The sequence below is a fragment of the Uloborus diversus genome, unplaced genomic scaffold (genome assembly GCF_026930045.1).
Source record: "Uloborus diversus isolate 005 unplaced genomic scaffold, Udiv.v.3.1 scaffold_1042, whole genome shotgun sequence".
Classification (NCBI taxonomy): Eukaryota; Metazoa; Arthropoda; class Arachnida; order Araneae; family Uloboridae; genus Uloborus; species Uloborus diversus.
The window spans coordinates 25024-51254 of NW_026557702.1; the positions used below are offsets into that span (position 1 = coordinate 25024).

Here is a 26231-nt window from a genome sequence, read left to right on the forward strand (position 1 = left end):
CAAAAAAAAAAAAAAAAACGATTTTCCCCCGATCGACCCTCCCATCTACAGGTTGTGCTTCCGAAGCAGTAAATTGTCTTCTCTCCTGTTGAGTTTGTGCATAATTGCTGTTCACCTGATTTTTTTTTCCCTTGGGAACTACTGAGAGCCAAAAATGGCGGGTGCTGAAGATTTTTTGGGTCGCTACTTTTTTCATTGCTTTAAAATTGTTACAATTTTTTTTAAATACATCGATAAAAATGAAGATTAGGTCTTATAAAACGAAATCCCCTGGGAAAAAATTGGGAAAAGAAAAATTTTGGGGACACATTTGGAAAATTCCTTGACATTTTTGACTAAGTCATTTTCCCTGATAATTCCAAGTTTTCCCGGAGCGTACGAACCCTGAACCGAACAGAATGTTGTGGCAACATATCTAAAACTTTAGGCAGTAGAAAGAAATGCGTTCCCCTCACTGACTCCATGTAAGAAAATCTTCGCTTTTTTGGCGCATTTTTCGTTGTGAAAAAAAAAAACGTTCATTTTTCGATTGCAGTTTTTAAGTGCCAGCGTCGGTTTAGATAAAAATTTACAATTTTTTTTCGTGAAATCACAATAAAAACGAAGACTAGATCTCATAGTACTTAATTCCTTGGGAAAAAAAATTTTTGGAGGACAAAATTTGAAAACTCCCTGACTTTTCCCTGACATTTTTGACAGTGTCATTTTCCCTGACAATTCCCGGTTTTCCCGGAATTCCCGGAGCGTACGAACCCTGCAAAAAAAGCGGGTTTGAGTCTATCTATAGAAACAGAAGATTTTTTTCCATCTATGTCCAGATGAAATACTTTATCATTTCTGGAAATTACTTTGTAAGGGCCAATGTAAGGGGGCTCCAGAGGTTTACGCACACGATCAACTCGCATAAAGACATGAGTTGTAGTTGACCAGTCTTTAAACACAAATGTAGAATCTTTTACGTGACGAGAAGCTGGAGCAGGTCTAAGTTTTCTCATATGTTGCGGCAGGAGATCCACAAAAACCAATGGAGGAATGCGTGGATGGGAATCTGAAAAAAATTCTACAGGTAGTGTAAGAGGTTGACCATATACAAGCTCAGCAGGCGAAACACCAAGGTCTTCTTTTACACTTGAACGGATCCCGAGCATGACAAATGGTAGGGAATCCAACCAATTTGACGAATGAGCCATCAAAGAACTCTTTAAATGACGGTGAAAGCACTCTACGAATCCATTCGCTTGAGGATGATAACTAGTAGTTTTAATTTGTTGAGTGCCCAGAAATTTGCAAAGGGAAGTAAAAAGATTACCTCGCAGGTTCAAACCACGATCTGTAGTGAGAACGCGAGGAACTCCGAATCTAGAACCTTCCTTCACCCAACCTTCTAAAAACGTTTTAGCTATGGTATCTGCAGTCTGGTCTTTCATAGGAAATGCTTCCGGCCATCTGGAGTAACGGTCAATGCACGTAAGTGGATAGTAGTTTCCGCGAGCAGGTGTAAGCGGGCCAACAATGTCTAAATTAATATGATGAAATCTTGATAGAGGCAAAGGAAATGTGCCTAGAGCAGATTTTGTATGTCTTGTGATTTTAGCTTTTTGGCAAGACAAACAAGACTTACACCACCTTTGACAGTCCTGACTCATAGATTTCCACACAAACCACTCTTTGAGTAATTTCAAAGTAGCTTTAATACCAGGATGAGACAAGGAATGTATGAAATCGAATACTTTCCGTTGAAAATTCTTTGGAACATACGGTCTTGCAACTTTCGTTGAAACATCACAATATAATGGCTTGTCGGTCGTAGTGAAAGACACTAGTTTGAGATCAAGACCGGTACCCGAATCAAGCAAAGACAACAATTCCGCGTCCGTAGATTGATCAGCAGCCATTGTAGCGTAGTCAATAGAATCAGAAAAATTTTGGAAATTCTAGTGAAAGTATCTGCGACTAAATTTTTTGTACCGGAAAGATGTTGTAGATCCGTAGTAAATTGACTTATATATTCCATATGCCTAATTTGGTGTGGAGAATAATTATCGTGCTTTTGAGAAAATACGAAAGTAAGAGGCTTATGATCTGTAAAAATTACTGTTTCTCTGCCTTTCAACATATGTTTGAAGTGTTTGACAGACAAATAAGCAGCCAACAATTCACAATCAAAAACACTATATTTCTGCTGTGTGCGAGAGAGTTTTTTAGAAAGAAAACCTAAGGGTTCAACTACCCCGTCAACGCATTGCTGCAAAGCAGCTCTAACAGCAAAATCACTAGCATCTACTGATAATGATACTTTTGCATTAGGGGCAGGGAAAGCTAGAACAGTAGAGTTAATTAATAATTCTTCACATTTTTCAAACGCGTCAATGGTCGTTTTGTTCCACGAAATAACAGAGTTATCATTTTTTACTTTTCCTTTTATATAGTCATTTAAACAACCCTGAATTTTAGCAACATCTTTCAAAAATTTACGATAAAAATGTAATGTTGCCAAAAATCGTCTCAACTCAAGAACTGTTTTTAGCAAGGGAAATTCTTTGATCGCCTTAATTTTTTCCGGAATAGGAGATATTCCTATTTTCGAAACTGAAAAAACTAAGAAATTTACTTTAGGTTTTCTAAAAACACACTTTTGAAAATTTATAACCAAACCATGTTTACTTAAAGTTTGAAAAACACGTTCTAAGTCTTTTTTTATGAGTTTCCTCATCAGAAGAAGCGATTAATAAATCATCTACGTATGCATAACAACAATCTAAATCTCTTAAAATATTATCCAGATATCTTTGAAACGATTGTGAAGCATTACGTAATCCGAAAGTCATGTAAACATATTTAAAAAGTCCGATGGGGGTGGTTACAGTGGTTTTTGGTATATCCCTTGACTTGACGGGTACTTGATGATACGCTTTAACCATATCAATCCGACTAAAAATAGTTTATTCTCGCAAACTAGCAACGAAGTCGTAAATATGAGGTAATGGGTAACGGTCGGGTATCGATTAACTGTCTATTTTTAACGTCAACTAAAAGTGAGTAAGATTCTAAAAAATCAGCGCCAAGTATGGGATGAGAAACATCCGCAACGAGAAAAGACCAACGAAAATTTTTTCGCAACCCGAAATCCAAATTTAAAGTTATTTTCCCGTAAGTCAAAATTTTAGACCCATTTGCCGCATACAACTGTAGACTATTGGGCTGCCTATGATGTGTTAATGCTTTCGGGTAACAACTCAAGACAGCACCACTATCTACAAGAAATTTCAATCTAGTTTTTGAATCAGGAATAAATAATCGACTTCCATACGCGACCTGTACCACCGATCAGTTTCCCGAGTAAGTGCATTTACCGGAACATTTGAAAGCTTTTTCCTCATATTTAGAATGATACCAACATAATTTATGTGGACCATCAACTAAGTTTTGTCTATTTTTGGACTTCGAACTAGATGCTCTATTACGAAACTTATCGTTATTTCGAAATCAGGAACGAGATAAACGTTTTACAGAATTTTTTAACTCAATAATTTCATTTTTGAGTGTTTCAATTGTAGAATTACTTTCAACACTAGAAATTGCAAATTAACCGTTTGAAACTTCATTAATTTTATCGGCAATTAAAGCTAAACCAGCTAAATTATCCGTAGAGGCTGATAAAATTTGCTGCATATTAGTAGGCAAACGTTGCAACCATAAATTACGCAACAGGTTTTCGTCAATGTTTTTACCTGCTAAATTCTGCATTTCATTTAATAAATGAGAAGGCCGACTATCACCTAATTGAAGATCGCGCAATAACTTTTGAAGTTTAATTGATTCAGACTGAGCAAAATAGGCAAGAATTTTTTCTTTTAATTTGGAATATGCATTATCAGTCGGCGGATCGAGAATCAATTCTTTAATGCAAGTTAGAACCTTTGTATCTAAAGCAGCAACGACGTGGTGAAATTTTGTTAATTCGATAACAATGCCACTTAACGTAAATTGGGATTCAATTTGGGTAAACCATAACTCAGAGTCAGTTTCCCAAAATGGAGGTGCTTTAAATCCGACTCTGGAAACTTCCAATTTTGAATCACTTGGAATACTAACTTTTTCGTTCAAATTTTCCATAGACATAATTTTAAACTATATCATACACAGTTTAATTATATGTATCTATAAACACAGGGCAGAACAATTGAATAGAGTTTCTAAACAATATAGCTGATCAATCCAGAATGAAAAAGAAGTCCTTGCATTAGATAAAAAATACCGGCAATGAAAACAAACAATGCTTCACTTACCCAAATGAAGAATTTAAACGCATGGACGTTTTCACACATCTGAGAGTTTGAGCACAATAAACGTGTAAACGTTTTGAATGAATAGTTGAAGTCCTTCAGTGTTAAAATCTTGACCACCAAGTGTTCAAATATTGTGAATACAGTGCAAAGTTAGAACTAGGAAACGGGTCACCAATGTAGCGGGTATTTGAATTTGAAGTAGCTAAAATGTATAAGCTGAAAACTCACTAAGTACAAAATAGAACTGATTTTTATTTGAGTTCTAAAATATTGCACACATTATACTTAACAAAAAGGTTAGGAATAAACTTAAAGCGATAGCAAGCAACTCGCTTGTGTGTCGCGACAAGGTTTTATATCTTCTACGTGATGCACATCACGTGATGCCAAATTTACATAATCTGGTGTTGCCACAAAAGTAACAATATTTGTACCTTTTTCGGAGTCACGTCCATCACTGACGACCAAGCCTGGATCTAAAAATTTGCCCCCTCCCCCACCCCCGGCAACAAAACTTATAGGGTACCTCCCCAGAGGCCAGCAGTGTATGCAACGCTAACAAATCTTAGTGACAGTTTTTTTTTTCAATTTCTTGGGTTGTTGGGACTTTTAAGGATGTCCCCCCCCCCCTTGGCACTGCGGGTACACAGATCGGGGTCTGCTGATGACTGCAATCTTAAATGACGTTATCATAGCTGCAGCTTTCATCAACAGAAGTACCTGCACATGTGCTCTCAAAACCACTCCAATTGGTACAAATTGAAGACAGGTAAATAATTTATTCATCCCATTCTTATTTTTACAAATTTTAGTTTAATTGGTGAAGAATGCATGGAATGATTTTAAAATTGATGAAAAAAAATACTTTGTTTCAATTAATTTGCACAAGGATGTATATTACCATTCTGTTTCCTACTCAAAACTTTTTAGAAATTAAAAATATGCACACAATAACAAAAAATTATATTGAGCATCATACAGCCACTTACTCATTACATTAACAGTGGTGATTGAATTCTGGGTATACACCAGAATTTTGGTATTTTTTTATGTGTTCATACCAGAAATCTGGGATTGTTTGTTATGCTTTTTACTTTATCTCCTCACCTGTGAAAAAAAAACGTTTCCTTACTCCTAGTTTTCTGCAATTATGTAGATGCTTATTAATAATATTCACCAAGTACCTGTTAAAATGGAATGCTAAAACTGCTCAATTTTACTTCAATGTTATTTTATTTGCTTTTTATAATTTTGCCTTCATTTCCAAACACACTTTCTCTTTGCATCCTATATGAGAATTTTAATTTGCTCAATTAAACACAGGGGTAGAAGTGACCGACTAGTGACATATAGGACATTTTCCACAAAAAATATAGGACAAATATAGGACACATTATATGAATAATTTTGCAATGAAAAAATAAATAATACATATCATATATTATTCAGTTATTCTTATCAATGATTTTGTTTTGAAAAAACCTCAAACAAAATACCTTACATCTATAATGACTTTCCTGTAGTTGAAAGAATAATTTTTGAAAAAAGTGTACTTTATAGACTAAATAACTAAACCATAGGCGGATTTAGGACTGAGTTCTTGGGGGGGCAGGATTATTTTTTTTTTTCCTTTTTGTGGGCAGCATTTTAATTTGCCCCCCTCCTCCATGTTTTAGTTTGTCTCCGGTGATGCATAAGGCCATGCTTTACCTTTTTCGTGTGTGTTTTTCATGCTGTCCTTTTTTAATTGACCTTAAGAGCGGTGACTGGTATCAAGAGAGCGACGCAGGGCTCCCTTTTAAGTGGAATATAGAATATGTTCAATTTTAGGGGGTCCGGGGGTTTCTCCCCCGGAGGAAATTTTGTAAAATGGATACAAAATTCTGCATTTTGAAGCCTTATAAGGGTTAATTGGACAGACAAAAATCTCGGGGGAAAAATAGAGAAATAATATTTTTTTTTAAAGTTTCATGATTTAAATGTGCTTTGTGATGTAAGTTAATATTTTAAAAGAAATGCTGTACAGATTTAGAAAATATGTAACATGAGAGTAACATACTACTTATTAGAACAATTCATAATTTATACACTTGATAAGAAATAAAATAGAAGCACACTTTGCTTAGGAGTTTCAAAGACTTGTCTAATTATTTTCAAGGTTTGGTTGGTTAGATTGGGTGTTTTGGCACAAGAGCCCTAGTAGGCTATACTTCGCCAATTCTTTTCAAGAATTTTAGAAGATTTAATCATTTAAGGCACCTCATTTGCACTTTCCAGTCTCTGAAATCGAGTACTAGATTATACAGTTGTACAGTATTATTCAAACTTTAAGTTTAAAAAGAAAAAATAAACAAAAGAATTCTCTCATTACAACAACCTTTTTTTAAATTATAAGCAGTGCAGAAAACGAAAAGAAATAGAAGTAGTGTATCATTTTTTCTGGGCTAAACAGATTAACAATATGCAGTAGAAGCAAGATAAAAGCAATCAATACAGAAGAATTTCCAAAATACTGCATTTGGGATTAAATAAATAGCAAGATATGAAACATGTGAGTCACAAAAATTTATTTCAAGTAATATGTTACAAACGAAAGAACCATGATTTTTACACTTTTGATGCAGGATGTAGCAAGGAGCTGAATTTGACATATTTTGGCATTCATCCCCCTAGCATTTGTTAGAAATTTTAAAATTTGAGGTTTGTAGCCACACGTTTCCAAATATTCAAGGTTTTCAAGCACTTGAAAATAAAATTAGTTTTTTCCAAGCACTTACCATTTTTCAAGGAACAAATCATGCAATTTTTTGCGAGTTATGGACCCACTTCAAAGCAGTAGCCCAAGCTAGAGCTTGTTTATCTTATAGGCAAATCCGGCCCTATATGTAATTCACTCTTACCTGCAGATTTTTGTAATTTTTACGAACATTCGTCAGTTTTTACAGTTAAAATATTTTTACAATTTTACCAATAAAAAGGTGTGAATTCCAGAAGATTCTTCAAAATCTTTCGTCTGTAACAACACAAAATATCTAATTTTTGAAATCACGCAAATTGAAAATAAACATTCTGAAAATAAAGAAAACAAATCATAAAGTAGATCATTCTATTAGAGCAAATGGGGAGGGGGTTCCCTTTGTTTTAGGTTCTAATTTAAAAATAATCATCAATTATTATAAGTGTTGCAGCTGAATGCATAGCTCGTTTAGCCTACATTTTCATTTATATACTTGCCCAAATGGTTTTCAGTTCAAAATAGTGAATATAGGCATATTTTCAGCACCCCAGTGAAAGCTTTACTATTTGTATATAATGTTTTTTTTTCTTTTCTCCCTCCTATTCTCTTCATTTTCATTGAACTATTCAAAAAAGAAAATAATAATGATTTTTTTGTTTTAAGATTTTGAAAGATGTGTTGTTACTATTTTAAGTTCTCCCAAAACTGGGGGCATTGCCCCCTATGCCCCCCTTTTATAAATCCAACCATGCCCTTCTGAACTAGTCAAAGGAAAAAAAATAATGATTAAAAAAATTTTTTTGAAAATGTGTTGTTACTACATAAAGTCCTCCCAGAACTGGGGGTGCATTGCCCCCCTCTGCCCCCCCCATAAATCCGCCCATGAACTAAACAAAATTTGAACAAAGATAATTTTTATTTTTCTTCCTCACTCATGACCCAAGTACTAATTCCACTGCTCTTAGATTTTATATCTAAACTGAACCCTTTAACACTTGTATTAAGAACAAACAGAGCTTGAGAAGGATCCTTCTAACGTTTTTCAGAGTTTTCTTTATGCTTGAATGTTTTAGCATGCTGCCTCAATTGCGAAAATCCACTATTGCTTATGGGCACTGAACAGTTGCAAAAATGGCAAAAAGCGGTAAAATCATCTTTTCCTTTAGTGCACCATGCACCAAAATTTGTAGAATTAATGTCCTCCTGATTCAACAACTCCACATGAAATGTTGTTAAGCGATGCGATTTTGCCATTATAATTCCACTTATTACAACAAACTACGTTTTAACACCATAAGGAACTAAACATTCCACGATCCCAAAATACCACAAAAAGAAAAGATTGCAAAAAGAAAATTAGAACATTCCGATCAGAAAATGCACTGAACGCAAAAATATACCAACGAAAACCATGATGGAAAACAAAACAAATGGCTGTTGCCCCCCTCCCCCAATGCAAAATTCTAAAATCAACTTCAGCATTAGTTCTCGAAACTCCACCCACTATAGAATGACGTCACATTGCTGTAGCCAATGAGAGAAGATGCCTGTTGCAGAATTTAGTCAGTTGAGTTTTTTAATTTGAAATTAGTTTGGGCACGTACTTTCAGAGAAAAATCCGATGTTAGAAAGTTTATTTACCGTTCTTTTTAAAAGATATGGTATAAAACGGGAATATAGGAAATATAAGACATTTTTGAAAAATATAGAAAATATAGGACGATTTTGATGCTTTTTTTGAAAATATAGGAAATATAGGATATATAGGACTACTTCGACCCCTGTAAACACTTACCATATTTCAATAAGAGGCAAATAAATGGAATTTCTTTTTATTTTCATTAAAATCATAAACTGAAAATTTTCAAGCAAGATTTTGTACCCTCTATGAATCTTAAACATCAAAAAGTTAGAAGCTAAATGTCTGGTTTAATTTTATTTTCCAAGGTTCAGGTACATTTTCTCATGACATTTTGATGCCCATCCTATCTCCTCTTTGCTACACCCACCACCTATTTCAGATGCTCTTTAACTCAAAAAAACTACTTCCAGAAAAAGATGGAAATGAAAAAAACTAAGACTGATCAGCTGTACAATTTGACTAATAATATAGAAATATGAAAATATAAAAGAATTTAATTGAACTGTGTAAATAACCAAGAATATTATTATTATTATAAGCTGAACTAACCTGTTTGACTATTTCTGTGCCCTGAATATCTATGAACATACTTAGATGTATCAGATTCATTTGAATCAAATATATATATATCTTCATCATTGTAAGAGGCAAGAATTTCTAAATATGAAAGGAAAAAAAAGCACGTTAAATGTACAAATTAAAAAAACATTGGTCAATTCATTATCATTCACTTTAGCGGGGAATTCAACTGAAACGCATTCGATCAAATCAGGAATGGTCGAAATTCTCCTTCGAATTCGAACGTTTTCGGAATTGTTCGAATTTTGCACTTCAACTTGCTTTTTGACGTTCGATCGAAACGCGTAGGGTTGCAATCAAATGTTTTCCTCGCTCGACGTTTCGTCATATGGCCGGGAGTTTGAGGCAGCCAATCACAAAATTGAATGAGGGAACTAAGTTACCTGTAACTGCAGCTGTTGTCCTTGTTTATGTTTGTCATGTCATTCTCGTTTCGTGTGTTTATTTTTTCGGATATCTGCAAGTTATCTTTTAGTGTTACATACAAATCCGAAAAAAGACACACACACACATTTTTTTTTCTAGAAAGCTACCGAAACTTTATAACCATAACCATTTATTTGTGTGGTTCTTTTTCTTCTTAGAATAAAAAATATTTTTTTAATCTCATGAAGTTAAAATGTATTGTAATTTTAAATTTTCATGGTTCATTGTAAATCGCAAAAAAATATATTGATCTTACTTTTTCCATGTAACTTGCATCACAAACAATTGTTGCTTTTTAGTTATAATAATAGCTTAGCTCAATACATTTTGCTTTAAGTTGAATTTTTAGAAGTATATTGAAGGGGGGGGGGGGGTAACCGCAGCTCAGATGCAATTTTATTTTCACAAAGCACAATTATTGTGAGAAACGTCAACAGAAAATCATGGACTTGAAAACTCTGAATATAACAGATACCGTGTACATAAAACTTTGAAACAAAAAATCTTTTCAATCACATTTTGTCTGTTCAGTGGTGTATTACATCTATTAAAAGCAACAGCATAGTTGAAATATTGAAATTTAATGAATAGTTATTAATTGCAAATTATTGACTTGTTTTTACACTTATGTATGTTTTCTGTATAAAAGTAACCTTTTAAATAATTAGAACTTCATTTTATCATTGGACTTAATATTTTTACGAAACAAATTACAGTTAAGTGTTCAGTATTCTGTAAATATTTAATGTTGTTAAATTTCTTTTTACTGATTTATTTTTTTTATAAGAAACATTACTTTAAAAAAAAAGAGAGAACGTTTGGTTTAGAAAATGACAAAAAATGCAATTTACGAGTAGCAGTATAATTGAGAGAAAGATGCAATCAATAACCAAGTATGGCAAAACAATATAAAAAAATATTTTAACCTTGAAATACTTCCTTCTTTTTTGTAAATAGCATTACAACTTTTTTTTTTGAGCAATCACGATTGCTTTTTGTTCTCACTTGACTGTTTTTGGCGTACTGTGATTTTATTTTCCCACCGCCACCCTCTGTCAGCAACACCGTCGACTGGCCTCATGATGCTGCTCCTCGAGCAAAAACCGTCTCCAGGTTGCATCCATGTCCTACATACACACACGCATGCCTACACAACACACACTTACATGCATACCCACACACTCATGCCTGCACACAGACACATACCCACACACACGCCTGCACAGAGACAAATACCCACACACACATGCCTGCACACACGTAAAAAATATGTCATACTTGCCAACCTTCGAAGGAAAAAAAGCAGGAGATTTTACTAGAGGTATACAGGTGATTCACCATCGACATATCCTCGCTACAGAATTATTAAATTATGCTTTAAAATAACATCAATACTAAATTTAAAGTGAAATGGGGATTTTTTGCATATGTAAGCAAATTGGTAGCAGCAAGAAAAATATACTGTAAAGGAAAAACTAAATAATAACGAGTAAATTTGCTTAAAGTTTCGTACATTCTTCAGTCTCTACCAGAAAAGTAGTTACAAAAATTTAATTACTAAAATCTGGAAAAAAAAAGGAAATCAATATATAATGAAAATACAATATAAAATAAGTATGTATAGGGCAGTACATGTTAAAATAACTTCAAACATTCAAAATAATTGAAATAATTTCAAGATGCAAAAAGATTGAAATCTGCTGCCATTTTCGGTAAAGCACGTGCTTCGCTGAACATGCAATGTGGAAAGCTTCTAAAACTCATTAGCTCTACTAAATGAGTTATAAATTTTCTTATTCCTTGACATTGGTAGACTAGAAAAGGGGGCGCCATCTATTGAGAAGAAAGTGAAAGTTTTTGATGATTGACTGCGAAAACGGGAGAAAATCGTAAAAAACGGGAAATCGGGAGATGGAAGCCAAAAACAGGAGTCTCCCGTTAAAAACAGTAGAGTTCGCAAGTATGATATGTGATTGCGAAAAACATAATTTGAATTCAAGATGTCAAAATTCAAATTACTTTTTTTTTAAATCAGTCTTCACAGAAATTACACTCCTCCCCCTTCCTCCAAAAAAAAAAAAACAGTTCCTGTAATTAGCCATGCAATGTTTCATTAAACAATAACTACCATTAATTTTAAATTTATCAAAATGATATAAACTTATCAAGTGTGCATAGTTAACATTGTTTTCAATAAAACAAAACATTTATTACAAGTACAAACTCATTTATTGCAGATTTGTGCTACACAATTTCTAACATTATTTGCTTTCACAAATGCGGAATTATTAGTTTCCTTTGCTGTCCTCATCAGTATCTTTGGCACTCATACTTCTCTAATGTAAGAATCATAGGTACAACCTGACCATCTTTCAACAACTCCAATTATTTGCAGTTATTGTCAGAGACCTAAAAGAAGGATAAGAGTATCAATGCATTATCAAAAATATGTAACATACAAGGCCGTCCACAGAGATTTTGGGTCCCATCACAAAATGAGTTTTCCGCCCCTCCCCCCCCCTTCATATTGTTTACTTTTATATTCCAAGCCTAGTTTTGAAAATATTGGGCCCCTATCGGGCGCGGGTGTCCCTTCCCTTTCCTGTGCACACTCCTGATAACAAATAACCTTTTTATTGAGTACACTATCAGGAGTCTCGTCATAAACATACACATCAAAACAAAAAAATTACCTATGGTAGCATACTTGACTAGATTTTTTCTTGGCAACAGGAAAATAAGCTGACACGCTGACAGCAAGCGAAATAAGTAGTTCAAAGCACTGTGTCGAGGTTTGAAGAGATATTAGGCGTTTTACTTTAAATACATAGTTAATTTGTCAAACTGCTGCATGTTTTTTTTTTTTTTGGCTATAATTTTTTTAATTAATAGTTTCAATTTTACAAGCAGCAGTCTGTAGTAAATGTGTTAGAATGGAATGTGCCAGCCAATAACGCAAAAACAATTTTCAATCTCTTCTGATTCCGCAAGTAGGTAGCTATAATTTCTGTAAGTTACCGCCCATTGGCCAGGGCTAAGCACTCAATTTGTTTGGCACTCTTGGCTTCCTTAAGAGGTTTTCCACCTCCAGCTCAGTCACTTCCTATGCCGGGCTGTTGAGTGCTAATAAGCACGAAACTGCAGTCCTCGGCTGGAATGATTGAGCTAGCGGTGTATTTCAGGTAGCTATAGTTCGGCCAAACCTAACCTGGCAACGATGCAATACTGAGATAGGATCTGTCTAGCCTTCACAATACTGCCAAGTTAGGTTTGCCCCAACTATAGTAAGTATAACATTTTATCTGCTAACTCGATTTTTCTACCGAACCTCATTACTTGACTCTGAAGAAAGAAAACAAACTTATCCGTAAAAAATATATATTTCAGAAAGTTATATGAATTAGTTTGAATATAATAATCAATAATTTCAAAAATAGTGTCGTAAAATGAATCATAATAGATATAATCGAGCTGTATCTCGATATAAGGTCACCCTTCCGGACTGTTTGAAACTGATCTTAGAAATGGGTGACCTTATAAACAATTCATATTCATTTGTCTACAGTTACTTTTAAGCTTAATATATTCGTATACCTAGTGCTGTACCCAGTATTCAGTATATCGTTGCTCAGAGCAACAGTGAGCTATCTAATTCCAGAAATAACACTACTGTTGCTCTGAGGTGACAATATGCTCACTGGCCCCTAAAATTTAATGGCGCAGTCTGCGCTATGACACCCCTGTTTAAAGTATATGCTCAGTGCTGGCCTGATCAGAAAACCCTCAAACTTGTAACTGGAGGGTTCCAAGTTCGCTGATGGTGACTGGGGCATGTTAAATATGCTGTAGTCACAAAGTCCTCAAAGTGAAACAATACTTCTGATGGTGCTAGACCAGGGATTGCTCAATTTCTGATACAACAAAGTTAATCAAAGAAAAGCCAAATAAAAAGTAGCTTTGAAATTGATCTCCTCAGCATTGGAAATCTCAAAGTAACAGGTCAGGCACCAGTTCTACAAATATACTGGATCCAACATGTCACACAGGTGACTTAAGAAAAAAAAAGTCTAGGTGACAAGTTGTTTTAGAGCAAGACTCTTTCAGAAGATCTTTCAGATTTTTCCTATTAACTCGGATAAATAATTTGTTGATAGCCTACAATTTTTTTCTGGCTACCGAGAATTCACAATTTTTGTCCGACTCTGCGCATGCACTGTACGTGTATATACTATATTAATTTTACATCATATGTAACACATCATGTTTTGTACTCACAATTTGATATTCACAGCAAATTTACCTCTTCTGTTCAAGTAGGGAACCCAATAGGTACTTGCACCTTTGTTTGATCAGTTGCATTTCGTCCGTCATTTTCATATTTCTTGGAAACAGAAACTTTTGGAAGAATTCCATTCTCCTGCCCCCCTTGGAAGATTCCAGCGTTGAGAAGGTGCAAGTGGACAGCATCTGGAATGTCCAAGAAATTGCTAAGAATAATATGATTCAAAGTTCTCAAAATAATGTATTTTTTAATGAAGAATAATAGTTCTTTATTCATTTCCTTAAAAAAATATATATTAAACTCATTTATACAAATAACAAGCATTCAAACGCTTGGAAGAGGGGAGGGGGGAGGGAGGAGCATAATACAAAACTGTTTTCTTGAAAACCCAAGTAGTTTAACTAAACCTAGATGCTTCAATTTGTTTATTGAAATCTAATCAGTTACAAGAAGCAAGTTTTTATAGACATAGTTGTTATTCATAAAATTTAAAATAAATTTAAAAAAACACTAGTATTTTCAGTAATAAGCAATATCTTTTAATTAACCTTAGATGTAAGCAGTAAAAGAATTTTCGGAAGTAGATATATTCATTAAATAAAGTAATAATTCATTAAATAATTTCATAATTCATTAAATAATTTCATAAAATAATCAAGACTCAATGCTGTCATATGTTACAATTACTTTGTAATTAGAGGAACTTTTATAAAGTAGCTTCTTGGCAAACAAATTTTGATTTAATTTTGGAAGCTTGTCACGATGTTATCAAGTTTAAAAAAAGGATGAATGTTCGAACTAGATAAAAACTTAATTTTAAGCAGCAATCATCGTTACAGAAGTCATAAAAGTATTTATTTGTTATAAAAATATAACACTCACCTGCAAATCAACTGCGGATGCAAATATAGCAAAATATTTGTCATCAGCAATAGGCCGCTACACTTCGTACGCCATTGCTTGAAGATAAACAAAAATCAATCGAATCTTCTCAATCGTTCGAATCCAACCACTCGGATGGGTCACGTGGTACAAAACGTTCGAATCTTTTCAGTTGAAGCCGGAGTCGCTGCTTTTGATCGAAGCGTTCGATGGAAAAGGGGAAAACGTTCGAAAAATGTTTCAGTTGAATCTGCCCCTTAATCAATATAGAAACAAAAATTTCGTTCTTACCTTGTCCATTATAATTATAAGCAACAGAAGTAACATTGGCCCTTATGTCATTGTTTTCCTAATAAATATATTAAAATATACATTATTGTTTTCATATAGAAAAATTACAATATACAGTGAAACTTCGTTAAGTTATAGTGCCTAGAAAGAGTAGTGCGCCAACCGACAATGTTTTCCCCGCGATTCTTGAGGACGAACTTTCGGACATTTTCAGAGCTATTTTTGACAGAGTTTACATTAGTTAATGTGAGATTTAGTTATAATTCGGTTATTGTTAATGTTGTTTTTCTGCATTTCGTAAAAAATTTATGAAAGAGTTTTAAAATATTTTAATGGATACATCAAAGTCGATTATTAAGAGAAAAAAAGCTACATTTTGTTTTATTCCAGCATGCAAAAGTGGTCATGGATCAGGCAAAGGAAACGTTTCTCTTTTCAAAGTTCCCGAATATGAGGAAAAGCTTAAGAAATGGAACTTTTTGTTTTTTTCTAAAAATTTCAATGCCGTAGTCTGCGCCATCACCCCCACCCTCCCTCCTCAACACTTCTGTGAAGCTAAGGGTAAATTGCTCGAATTGCTGGTTTGTCGAGCTGACCGATAGCTTCTCTTATTGCAGATCAAAATATGCCGATTTAGCTTTGGTGTGCCCCCCCCCAGAACAAAAAGAACTCTCCCATTCCCCCAAATTTTATGAAGCCCCACTGCACCCAAAAAAAATTCCTCAATGACACTTAAATAGTTTTTAAACAGTTCTAAAAGTCTTGATAGGTTAATCAGCATCCCCCTCCCCCAACTTGGCATCCCTGTTTTAGCTTTAGCTGCAATTATTAAAATTACTGGAACATTTACTTTCCGAGATGGCCGATAGATTTGAAAATTGCAGATGGTTTTGCTATGGGTATCCCCTCCCCCAGAGCGAATGTGCAACCCATCCCCAAATTTTACGAAGCACACACCACCCCTCAGAAATGTAATCCCCCAAGAACAAGACTTTAATCTTTTTAAAGCACTCTTTGTAAAAATTTGAATGGCATAAACAGAGCCATACCTCCCCCCCCCCCCTACACACACACTTTAGTAAAATAATGCTTAATAATAATTAAATTGCTGGAATGATTACTTACCGAGAATTGCCGACTGATTTTCTACATAACAGAAACACATGTACTGATAGTTACTCTATAGATGTTTCCCAAGAGTGATGACACATAACCCCTCCCCCTTATTTTAATTGGCATCCCCCCATTAGTGCTTTTTCAGTTAATGAGATTAAAAATGTTTTGAAACATCTCCTACCAAAATTTCAATAGTGTAGTCTTCACCATGAGCCATCAACCCCCCCCCCCCCCGTCCCGGGGTCGGCACTCTTGCTTTAGCTACAATTATTAGGAAAAAATACTGAAACATTTAATGAACAAAATGACTACTAACTGTGTTATGCAAGAACTTTAGTTAGGAAAGTTCGCCCCTAGGGTCATAGCATCCCCTCTCACAATTTTACAGAGCCTCCTCCCCCCCCCCAAAAAAAATGGTTTCCCTAAAATTGAGAGTAAAATTCTTTCAAAATGCCTTCTTTTGACATTTTCGCTAGTGTAGTCACCATCATGAGCCCTTCCCCTCCACTTCCTCTTCCCCCCGACGGCACCCTTGCTTTAGTTATTATTATTTGAATAAATTAATACAATATTTATTCACCCAGTGGAATGCTGAAACTTTAGCAAGAGGTACCCACCTCCAAAAGTCATGCTCCTCCCTCCCTCCCTTGCAATTTTAGCAAACACCCACCCCCAAAACGCACCCTTTTAATGAGACTAAATCCTTTAAAAACAAATGCTAAACTATTCCTTTTTTAACTTTTTTTTTTTAAATTCCCAATTGCTGTAATGAAATATCTGGCGAAATAAAGTAAAATACGAAACCATTATTGCTAACAAACTAGTACTAAAGTTTCAATAAATTATTTTAAAAAAATTGATAAAAGCGTATAGTGTACCATATTCATTAAAGAGGAGTCATGTAATGTTTGTGCGGCTTCGAAAAATAAATAAACACCCTGGGGCACATATAGAATGCGTTAGAGAATCTATCTTTTACGTTGAAATAAGTTCAATCCGAAAAATGGGGCTTTAAAGCAGCGAAATTCGCATGTTATCGAGCATTTAAAATGCTTCTGATTGAGAAACATAGCGTGCTCCCTGGGTATAGCGGCATCTGCGTTTTCCGCAGATCTGACCTCACATTTCGTCCGTCGATTGGCTCACTACTCTTTCTAGGCATTATAGTTAAGTAGAAGTTGCAGCAAAAGCGAAAAAAATTCGAATTATTGGAAATTCCACTTATTGAAAACAAAACTATAGATTAAAGTAAAATACTACCGCTGAAACTCATTAGATGTATATTATAAGCACAAATTGATAGAATAATATACTTCGTATATTACATGCATACTTGACGTAATAAATAATGAACAAAATTAAGTAAATTCAAAAGTTTCTATAGGTTTGAAAACAATTTACATTTTCTGCTAAAATGATGAATTGAGCTGATATTAGAGGATTGGCTTGGAATTATTGGAGCAGAGTAAGTTTCAACAATTTCATGAGGGGAAGGGGGCCTGGTAACCAAAACTGACACAGGTCCTGCCTTGGCTCTCGGCAGTCCTGCAATGAGGAGGTCAAGTGCGGTACCTGCACATTTTTCTTTTTTGCATTTTTGTTATCTTTTGTACTTCAGCTTTATTGCACAAGCTTGCTTAATTCGGTTTCTACTGAAAATACGGCACAAGGAAAACATCAAATTCCAGCATTTCCCTATAGTTAGTATGGAATCCAAAACACGTTTCTTCAAAAATCTTAAAACCTCATTCCAGCAGATACTGTGCTTTACCTTCTGATAACAGTATTGTGCATAGCAAGTAAACTAATTTTTAAATTTACAGCTAATCTCCCGCTATTTAGGATGAAGGATGATTAAAACACCTTTTTGGTCAGTCAATTGTTTGCTTGTCCCCGAAATGCATGGGTGATTTAAAATTCTATTGAAAAATTTTAGCTGAAGCATACTTTCTAAATGACAGAAGTTATAGAACAACTGATCTTGTATTTATTGAGAAGTTCTTTAAAATGTGAATTTTTGAAAGTGTCTCAATACCTTTGGCTATATGGTGTAACTAGAACATAGTATATTTGTGTTGCCAAAGATATTAATAACAAGCAGGTGTAGAACCAAGGCTGCAGAATCGGAGGCAGAGGCCAATTGATTTTGGGGTAAATTAGTCAGAGTTGAAAGTTCTAAAATTTCTGTAGAGGGAGTTGGTCATTTTCCCGCCGACTCCACAGCCCTGGTTGCAACCCAAACTTAAAAACTTTATACTATGTGAAGAAAAGTTTTAAATTTAAAGTTTATTTGTTTTCCCTTTGCTTTTAGCAAAACAATAAGCAAGTTTCTACTATCTATTAGTAAGCAAATTTCTACTATCTATTAAAATAATAAGAACTCTGTAAATTCTCTTGAATATTTAGCTAGATTGCTCTAATAATACTTGGTCAAGTCTAAATTATGAGATAAAGAATACTACATAAATGGTCAAAAATTTGTGACACCCCTCATGTTGCTCACAAATTTTCATGTGAAACAGCACTGATTGCAAACATGTATATCAGATGCAATTTATTTGTTGCATGAGCAAATATCAGAAAAATTATAATTTTCATTACAAAAATATTGTGGTACATGAAAAATATTTACTGAACTTAGTTTTCACAAACGATATAGACAATCCTGAAGTAAAAATTTGATATAAAAAATTATATACCAGATGCAGTGGACAGTACTGCTTTAAAAACCCATCATTTTTCTTTAAAAATCTAGTATCATATACTCTGAAAAAATAAATGTAAAACATATTCAAAACACATTTCAATGAACTTCATTATTTCTAGAGTGAAAAAAAGAAAGAAGTCATAAATATTGCTACTTACTTAACAAAGTGATGTCGACCACTTACAATATATTCATATGACTTAGAAGGGTTTATAAATATTGAATACAGAGGAACCCTTTTCTCACCTTCTTTGCATACCACCAGTCTAAAAATGTATCAAAGACAAACCCATAATCATTATCACAGAAATCACAAAACAGCAAATTTATTCCTGTATTTTTCATGGCAGGGGCAGAGTATGTTATGTAATAAAATGCAGGGACTGATTTACGGCAGGGCATTTGGGGCCCGGGGCACCAAAGGAAAGGGGGCACCAAATTTCTGTTATCAATTTTTTTTTTAGGGACCAGTGTTCGGGGCCTCTAACAAAAGGAAACAAAAAATTTTAGTCATTTGACGATTTTTTTATCAAATGAAAGCACATTAGCCAATTGTTGCGGAGAACGATCATTTTCACTATTGAAGAGAATTAAGTGTCCTTTGCGTACTCTCATTTCTGATGGTAAATTATCTTTATTAGCTCTATTATCAATAGAAAGAAGTTTGACCGAAAACTTGATTATGAGGACATTATCAATGAATTTACTACAAGAAAACAAAGGAGAAAATATATGAGGAATCATTGATGCGCAGAAAGCACATTATGATTTACCTTTACCATTTGTATCATAGTTTTTCCATTTACAACTGTAAAAAAAATTTTAACATGAAAACCATAAATTTATTTTAGATTTATGTTAAATGATTTCTTTGTAAAACATCTTAATTTTTAACTTTTTTTTGTATGAAATCGGTATTTTAAAGTTTTTTTCAATCAAAATAATATTTTACACTTATCATATTTTTTGTGTGTTTGGGGGGGCACCATATTTGTCAGTGCCCGGGGCACCTAGGTGTGTAAATCGGACCCTGATAAGATGATTTTTAATTGGTTAGCCATCATAAAAATTTAGAAAGTAGCTGATGCTCAAAAATTTCAAAATTTTGAGTTTTGTACTCCAAAAGCACTGTGACTGAAATGTGATTCGTAAGCGAAAGTTGAATGATGGTCACAAAAAAGGGTCTCCGTCAAACCACGGTTACAATCCCGTCACTGGAAAACGATCAACAGGTTGCAACAACTTACGAATGTCAGTTTGAGACAATATTACAAAGAGACTAAAATGCCACAAATGGTTTCAGCACCAATGTAATGAAGTCACAAAGAACATGTCACAAAGAGGTCGCAGCATAATTCCACTGAGATATCCAACTTTTGTCATTTTTTGACCTGCAGTGATGTTATTTTAACTATGTGGTGACATATTGTAACCAGTGACCTACGGTCTGCCTAAGCAAACCAAGCATACCTGGATTAGCACCGTAAAACACACTTCTTTGCCAATCTCCTCTCACTAGATAGAATCTTGGGTGACGTGGGTCATCATGGCAACATTCCTGTTTATGCTTGGATTAGGCTTGTTGAATTCTCGTAGTTTACTGTTTCCCAGATGGGAGAAATGTGCACGGGGGATCTTGGTTGAGCTACTTCCAAGATTTACTCATTTTGAGGAACAGAAAATATAAACTACATTCATATTTCATGTCCTTTATAAGCATAAAAATAACAAATTATTTCATTTTTAAATTTCTCATTAGGAGTACCCAATCACAGCCTGGTTTGCTTGGGCAGACTGCACATCACTGATTGTTAACTATCAGGGTACTAGTCTGCAAATAAACAAGATTCTTCCTAATAGCCATTTACAAAACCAATTCAAAGGAAGTATCTCAGTAGTCTAAAATTAATGTCTCAAGAGTGAAAATTAATTCAATATAATTCAATGATAAATCTCTAATATTACTCACTTTTCAGGTTTTTCCTTCCTCAAATCTATTCCAAAAACAGCAGCATCTTCACCACAGCTTAAAAAAGTATGAGGAGAATCCATTTGAACAGCAAGCTAAATGAAAAAATGAAGAAGGAAGATAATTCAGATTCAAAAAAAAATCAAATCCAAAATTTAAAGAGCTTCCAATTTAGTGAATTTACATAGTATTTTAAATTCAATACATTGAAAGTCCGGTCAATCTGTGGACTGTGTGATGGGTTTTAAATAAAAATATTCTCAAAATATTCAAAAAAAAAAAAATATTTTCAAGATTCTCAAAATTGATGTAAATTAAAACTGAGTCAACCTTAAAAGATATTTATATTGTCTTTCAAGTGAGCCTCAAAACTTAAATAAAATACAAAGAGGGTTGTAAATGATGAGGTACCTCAAATATATACAGTAGTGATTGCAATACCGGTATACCGAATGCTGGTACTTTGAGCAATTTTGCAATTTCAAAATCCTGGTATTTGCTGAAGTAAAAAATACCAGTATTTTCGGTATTAGCTGAAAATAATAAATAGTTTCAGATAAAGAATTTTCAATTTAACTTATTAAATGTCTCCTTATATTTAAAATATATCACATTTCTTTTTATACATTCAGATGTCTTTTCATCCATTTGCTCATTACTTTTTGCATTGAAAAAGGCGTTCCTTGTAACGTCAAAACATGTGTCTGCAGTAATCTGCAATTTGTGCTTTTTTAACTTTGTTATTTCTTACTGTATTTACATTGGAGTCAGAAAATTTTCGTTCTCTCACTTAATTGTCAATTTTACTCATCTGATGATTTTTACTATGGCACCATAGTGGTGAAGTTACTACTTTAGTACAACAAACTTACAAAAACATTTCTGCTAAAAATAGATTCTTAGAAATTAGCTGTGTCCTAAGGTACAACACTCTCCCCTACCACCAATCTGCGTGAATTCAGAAATAGTATTTTCAACTGTAGGAAAGTTAAACACTAAAGTGAGTTCCAGGCTTAGAGACAATTCAATAGATGCATTACGTTTTTTACTTTCTCTGATATTGATTTTCATTACAACATTTGTTCCTTCACTTTATATTTGTTCACAATATGTTTTCATAAAGAATTTTTGTACAAAATTATGAAATGTGGCAACAAAACAATATGTTTTCAAGCATTTTTTGAAAATTTTCAAATACCAGCATTAAACACCGGTATTCCAGTATCACGTTTTAAGAATACAAATACCAGTATAGATTTTTTGGTCCGGTATTGCAATCCCTAATATACAGGCACAAAAATATTAACATAAGACATGTTAGTCCCTATAACACCAAAAGCAATGTCATCTTAGAACATTTCACACAAAGCATCAGCTACATCAAAGCTCCACTCTTAAAATCCAACTCAACAAGAGCTGTTTAAAGCTTATAACTCATTCAGGAAGCTTCTATGCTCAAGCCTTTTGATACATTATATCACCAAAAATATTGGAAAGCTTTCAAAAATGCACATATTTTTCTCAGACTTTTAAGAGAAACAGGAGACAATTCAACCCGGGGTGCTAAGCACATAAGTCGTATCTGCACTTTTTATCAAAACTGAGTTATGTGGTCACCAAGTTGTTCTTCGTCACTTATTTCCCCTAAATACAATGTTTTATGGTTATATGTCAATGGTAAATATATTTTTCAAAATATTGAAAAATTGCATCTGAACCAAATACATGGAGGCGAAATCTTTAAACGGCCATTTCTCATTTTAAACTCAGCTGCAGTTACAGCTTTTGCGCTTGCACGGATGAATTGTTCTGTAACTTTTGTCACATAAGAATGCTCTAGCGGTCATTTTTCAACAAAAATATAATCACACATGCATTTAGGGGACCAGCAACAAATTTAAAACCCAAAAAAAGGTTTTTGATCATCATTCATCGTAAATAGCTGGGAATCTATATGAATGAAACAAATAATACATATATATGTGTATGTTCCCTATACAAATCCAGTTTACGTCGGATCTCGACCAAATTTGGCAGGGAGGTAGTTGGACACCCAAGAAAGAACATAGAGGAGTTTTCAAACGCCAAAAAAATCCCGAATCGTTCGAATTTTAATTTTAGGGCCTGAAAATGGCATTAAATGATCTTTCTACCCGAAATAATTATCCAACCAGTTCAAATTTAGCACCATTCGAAAGTTCGAAAAAAAAAACATGAAATTGAATTATTTCCTTTGAATTTCCACAAAAAACCAAAGCAGTAAAATCACAGGAGAAACATTTAAAAGCATTTTTTAAACCTAATGGAATAGAATTTCATATAGGAAAATTATAGTTTGTGTGATTTCATTTTAAATTAGCATGAAAAAAACTATTCAGAAGATTGCCACTTGTTTTTCTCGGCAGTAACTAAATAAAATTTTCTTTTTGTTTCGAGGTAAAAATTTCCCCTTTTGATTATTAATTGGCGATTTATCCTATTTATTTTTTTTTTTTAGTATTTTAGGTGTATTTATGGAGGGTTGCGTGCAATTTATTCGGGAATTTTTTATTTGCTGTTTTCTTTCTTTAAGAATGATTATTTTGACAGGAAATTTTACAGTATTTTTTTCTCTAATTGAAGCCTGATTGTTGAACATGTGTGGTGGACACAACATTAAAACTTTAACTTTCTGCTAAAAAACGAACTTTCACTTCCACCAAGAAATAAGAACTTTCACTTCTACTCAGCAATGCGGCAGAAAAACAATCGCTCTGCACGAGCGCAGGGAATTGACACAAGTTAACACGCACGGAGACGAACTGCTCTGACACCAGAGTAACCTGTTCTCCGTACTTAACAAGGTCCTGGGAGTTCAACAGACGCGCACATCACCGTACCACCCTTCTGGGAACGGGTTGGTTGAGCGCTTCCACAGAACCCTGAAACAAGGACTCCGCTGCCATAAAGACAAATGGACTCGTGCTCTACCACTGGTTCTATTAGGAATTCGAGCAACAGTAAAGGAAGATCTGCAGTGCACCTACGCAGAACTGGTTTATGGTGTTCCTCTCCGATTACCAGCAGAATACTAGAAGAATCAACAATTAATATTGAACCCCATGATTTTTTACAACAGTTTCGTCAATCCATGCAGTCGTTAAAATCTACTCCTACTGCTTCCCACGACAAAAGATCAATATTTATTCATCCTTCTTTAAGTAAAGCCATCCACGTATTTGTTGGTGTTGACAGTGTTAAAAAATCTCTTCAACCTCCATATAATGCACCCTACCTGGGAATGCAACGTACAGACAAGACCTTTACTCTAAATATCAACAGTAAACCTTCCGTAATCAATATCCACCAACTCAAGCCCACGTTTCTGCTCAACCATGAACCAGACTGTCCACCTCCACATCCACCACCAGATCCAGCTCACCAGTCTGTTCAACCCCCCCCGCCCCCCCAGCAACCTGAAGCACTGTTACAATAACTCGTTCCGGACGACAAGTGAGGTTCAACCCAAAATATTCGTAGCCCTCAGTGCCCTTAGGGGGGGGGGAGTACTGTGGTGGACACAATAATATAACCTTTAACTTTCTGCTAAAAAACAAACTTTCACTTCCACCAAGAAATAAGAACTTTCACTTCCACCAGAAATACTAACTTTCACTTCCACTCAGCAATGCGGCAGACATGTGTCACTTGACATTACTTTTATTTTCGAAGTACACCGTGCAAAGTCGGGCAATGCAGCTAGTAAGACATAAATTTCAGAAATCAAGTTTACTTACCATGTAGAATTTATTTTTATATTTTTGTGAAAGTATAATTTATATTCACAAAGCCATAGCATTTCTATTATAAATACCAATTTTTCTCGCAGGGTTTCGGCTCATAAACCACAGGATTTTTCACCTTAACAAACTTACAGAAAACTTGACAGCATACAAGAGAAGTATAACACTAAAATTTGAGATTAAAATTTTGAAAATTTGATAAAATAGGAATGTTTAAAGCATTTACTATTTCACTGTGCATGCAAGAAAGATAGTACTTAATAATCTTCATCTTTTAAAACCCAAGTAGATCCTCCAACTTACAATAAAATTACAGCTCAATACATTAAATATTTAGAAAGATATCAGCAATTTAATAAGCGAATTTCAGTAGTGCTTGGATAAGTGATGTATTGTAAGGGATTGTTTGCAAATAATCTGCTTTTATCATGTATCACACTGAACAATTGCAGGCATGTGTTGCAAATTTGCAAATAACCACTAACGATTTGTGGCCTGTCTGAAAATTGTTGAAATTCAGCTCATTAGATTGTAGATATTTTTCTTAATATTTAAGATATTGAGCTTGAATTTCTATTGAGTTGAGAGATCTACTTGGGTTTTAAATTATGAAGATTTTAAATTGCAAACTTTTGCGCATGCACAGCGGAAAATCAATTGCCTTATATGTTCACATTTCATCTAATTTTTAATATATTAATTGCAAATTTCAGTATTATGGGCCTCTGGTATGTTGTCCAATTTTTTGAAAGTTTGGTAAGGGATCATGAAAAGCTCTGTGTGTTATGAATCAAACACCTTCAAATAAAATTTGTATTTTTCAAAGAAATGCTTGTATGTTCGCGAATATAAGTGATACTTCCATGAAAATATAAAAAATAATTCTATACAGTTCGTAAACTTATTTCGGAAATTTATAGATTATTCCCAGCTATTTACGATAAAGGATGGTCTAAAACCTTTTTTTCATTTTCTCATTTTTTTTTTTTTTTTTGCTTGTTCCCTAAATGCAAGGGTGTTTATATTGGAAAATAACAACTGAAGTATACATTTTTTGTGACAAAAGTTAATTAAAGCTTTATTATTGTTTGAGAAATCCATAAAAATGTGAATTTTTGAAAGTGTCCAACTTATTTTGGCGATACATCTTTGGATCATGCAGATTTTAAATGATAACATCAATACTTCATCTAATGTTTTTTTAAACTGATTTCCAGATTAAATGCCTTATCAATTCCACTCTCTTTGTCAGTTTCAGTTATCATTAAAATTAGTGCAAATTGAAAGAGTGGGATGTGAGAGTCATGACCCCCTTCCACCATGCCCACAATAGCTTAAAACTAAATTTTGTGGATTTCAATTTTTGAAAATTACAAAGAAGAGCCCAAAGACTACCTATTGAACTTGAATAACAACCAGGGGCATGCACTCACAACCAGGGACGTGCACAGAAATTATGGGGCCTGTCACAAACGACTTTTACGGGGCCCCTCTATATTGTTTACCATTACGCTCCTACATATATTTCA

The 26231-nt window shown here is 34.1% G+C and overlaps 1 protein-coding gene across 1 annotated transcript in view; it reads right to left on the bottom strand.

Annotated features, from left to right (window-relative positions):
• LOC129232075 (DDB1- and CUL4-associated factor 8-like) overlaps positions 1-26231 on the bottom strand; it is a 56140-nt gene that overhangs the window by 24667 nt on the left and 5242 nt on the right. The window contains 5 exon segments of the mRNA XM_054866311.1: positions 9218-9325; positions 15129-15186; positions 18944-19010; positions 19110-19217; positions 20921-21015. Of these exon segments, the coding sequence (XP_054722286.1) occupies positions 9218-9325; positions 15129-15186; positions 18944-19010; positions 19110-19217; positions 20921-21015 (436 nt within the window).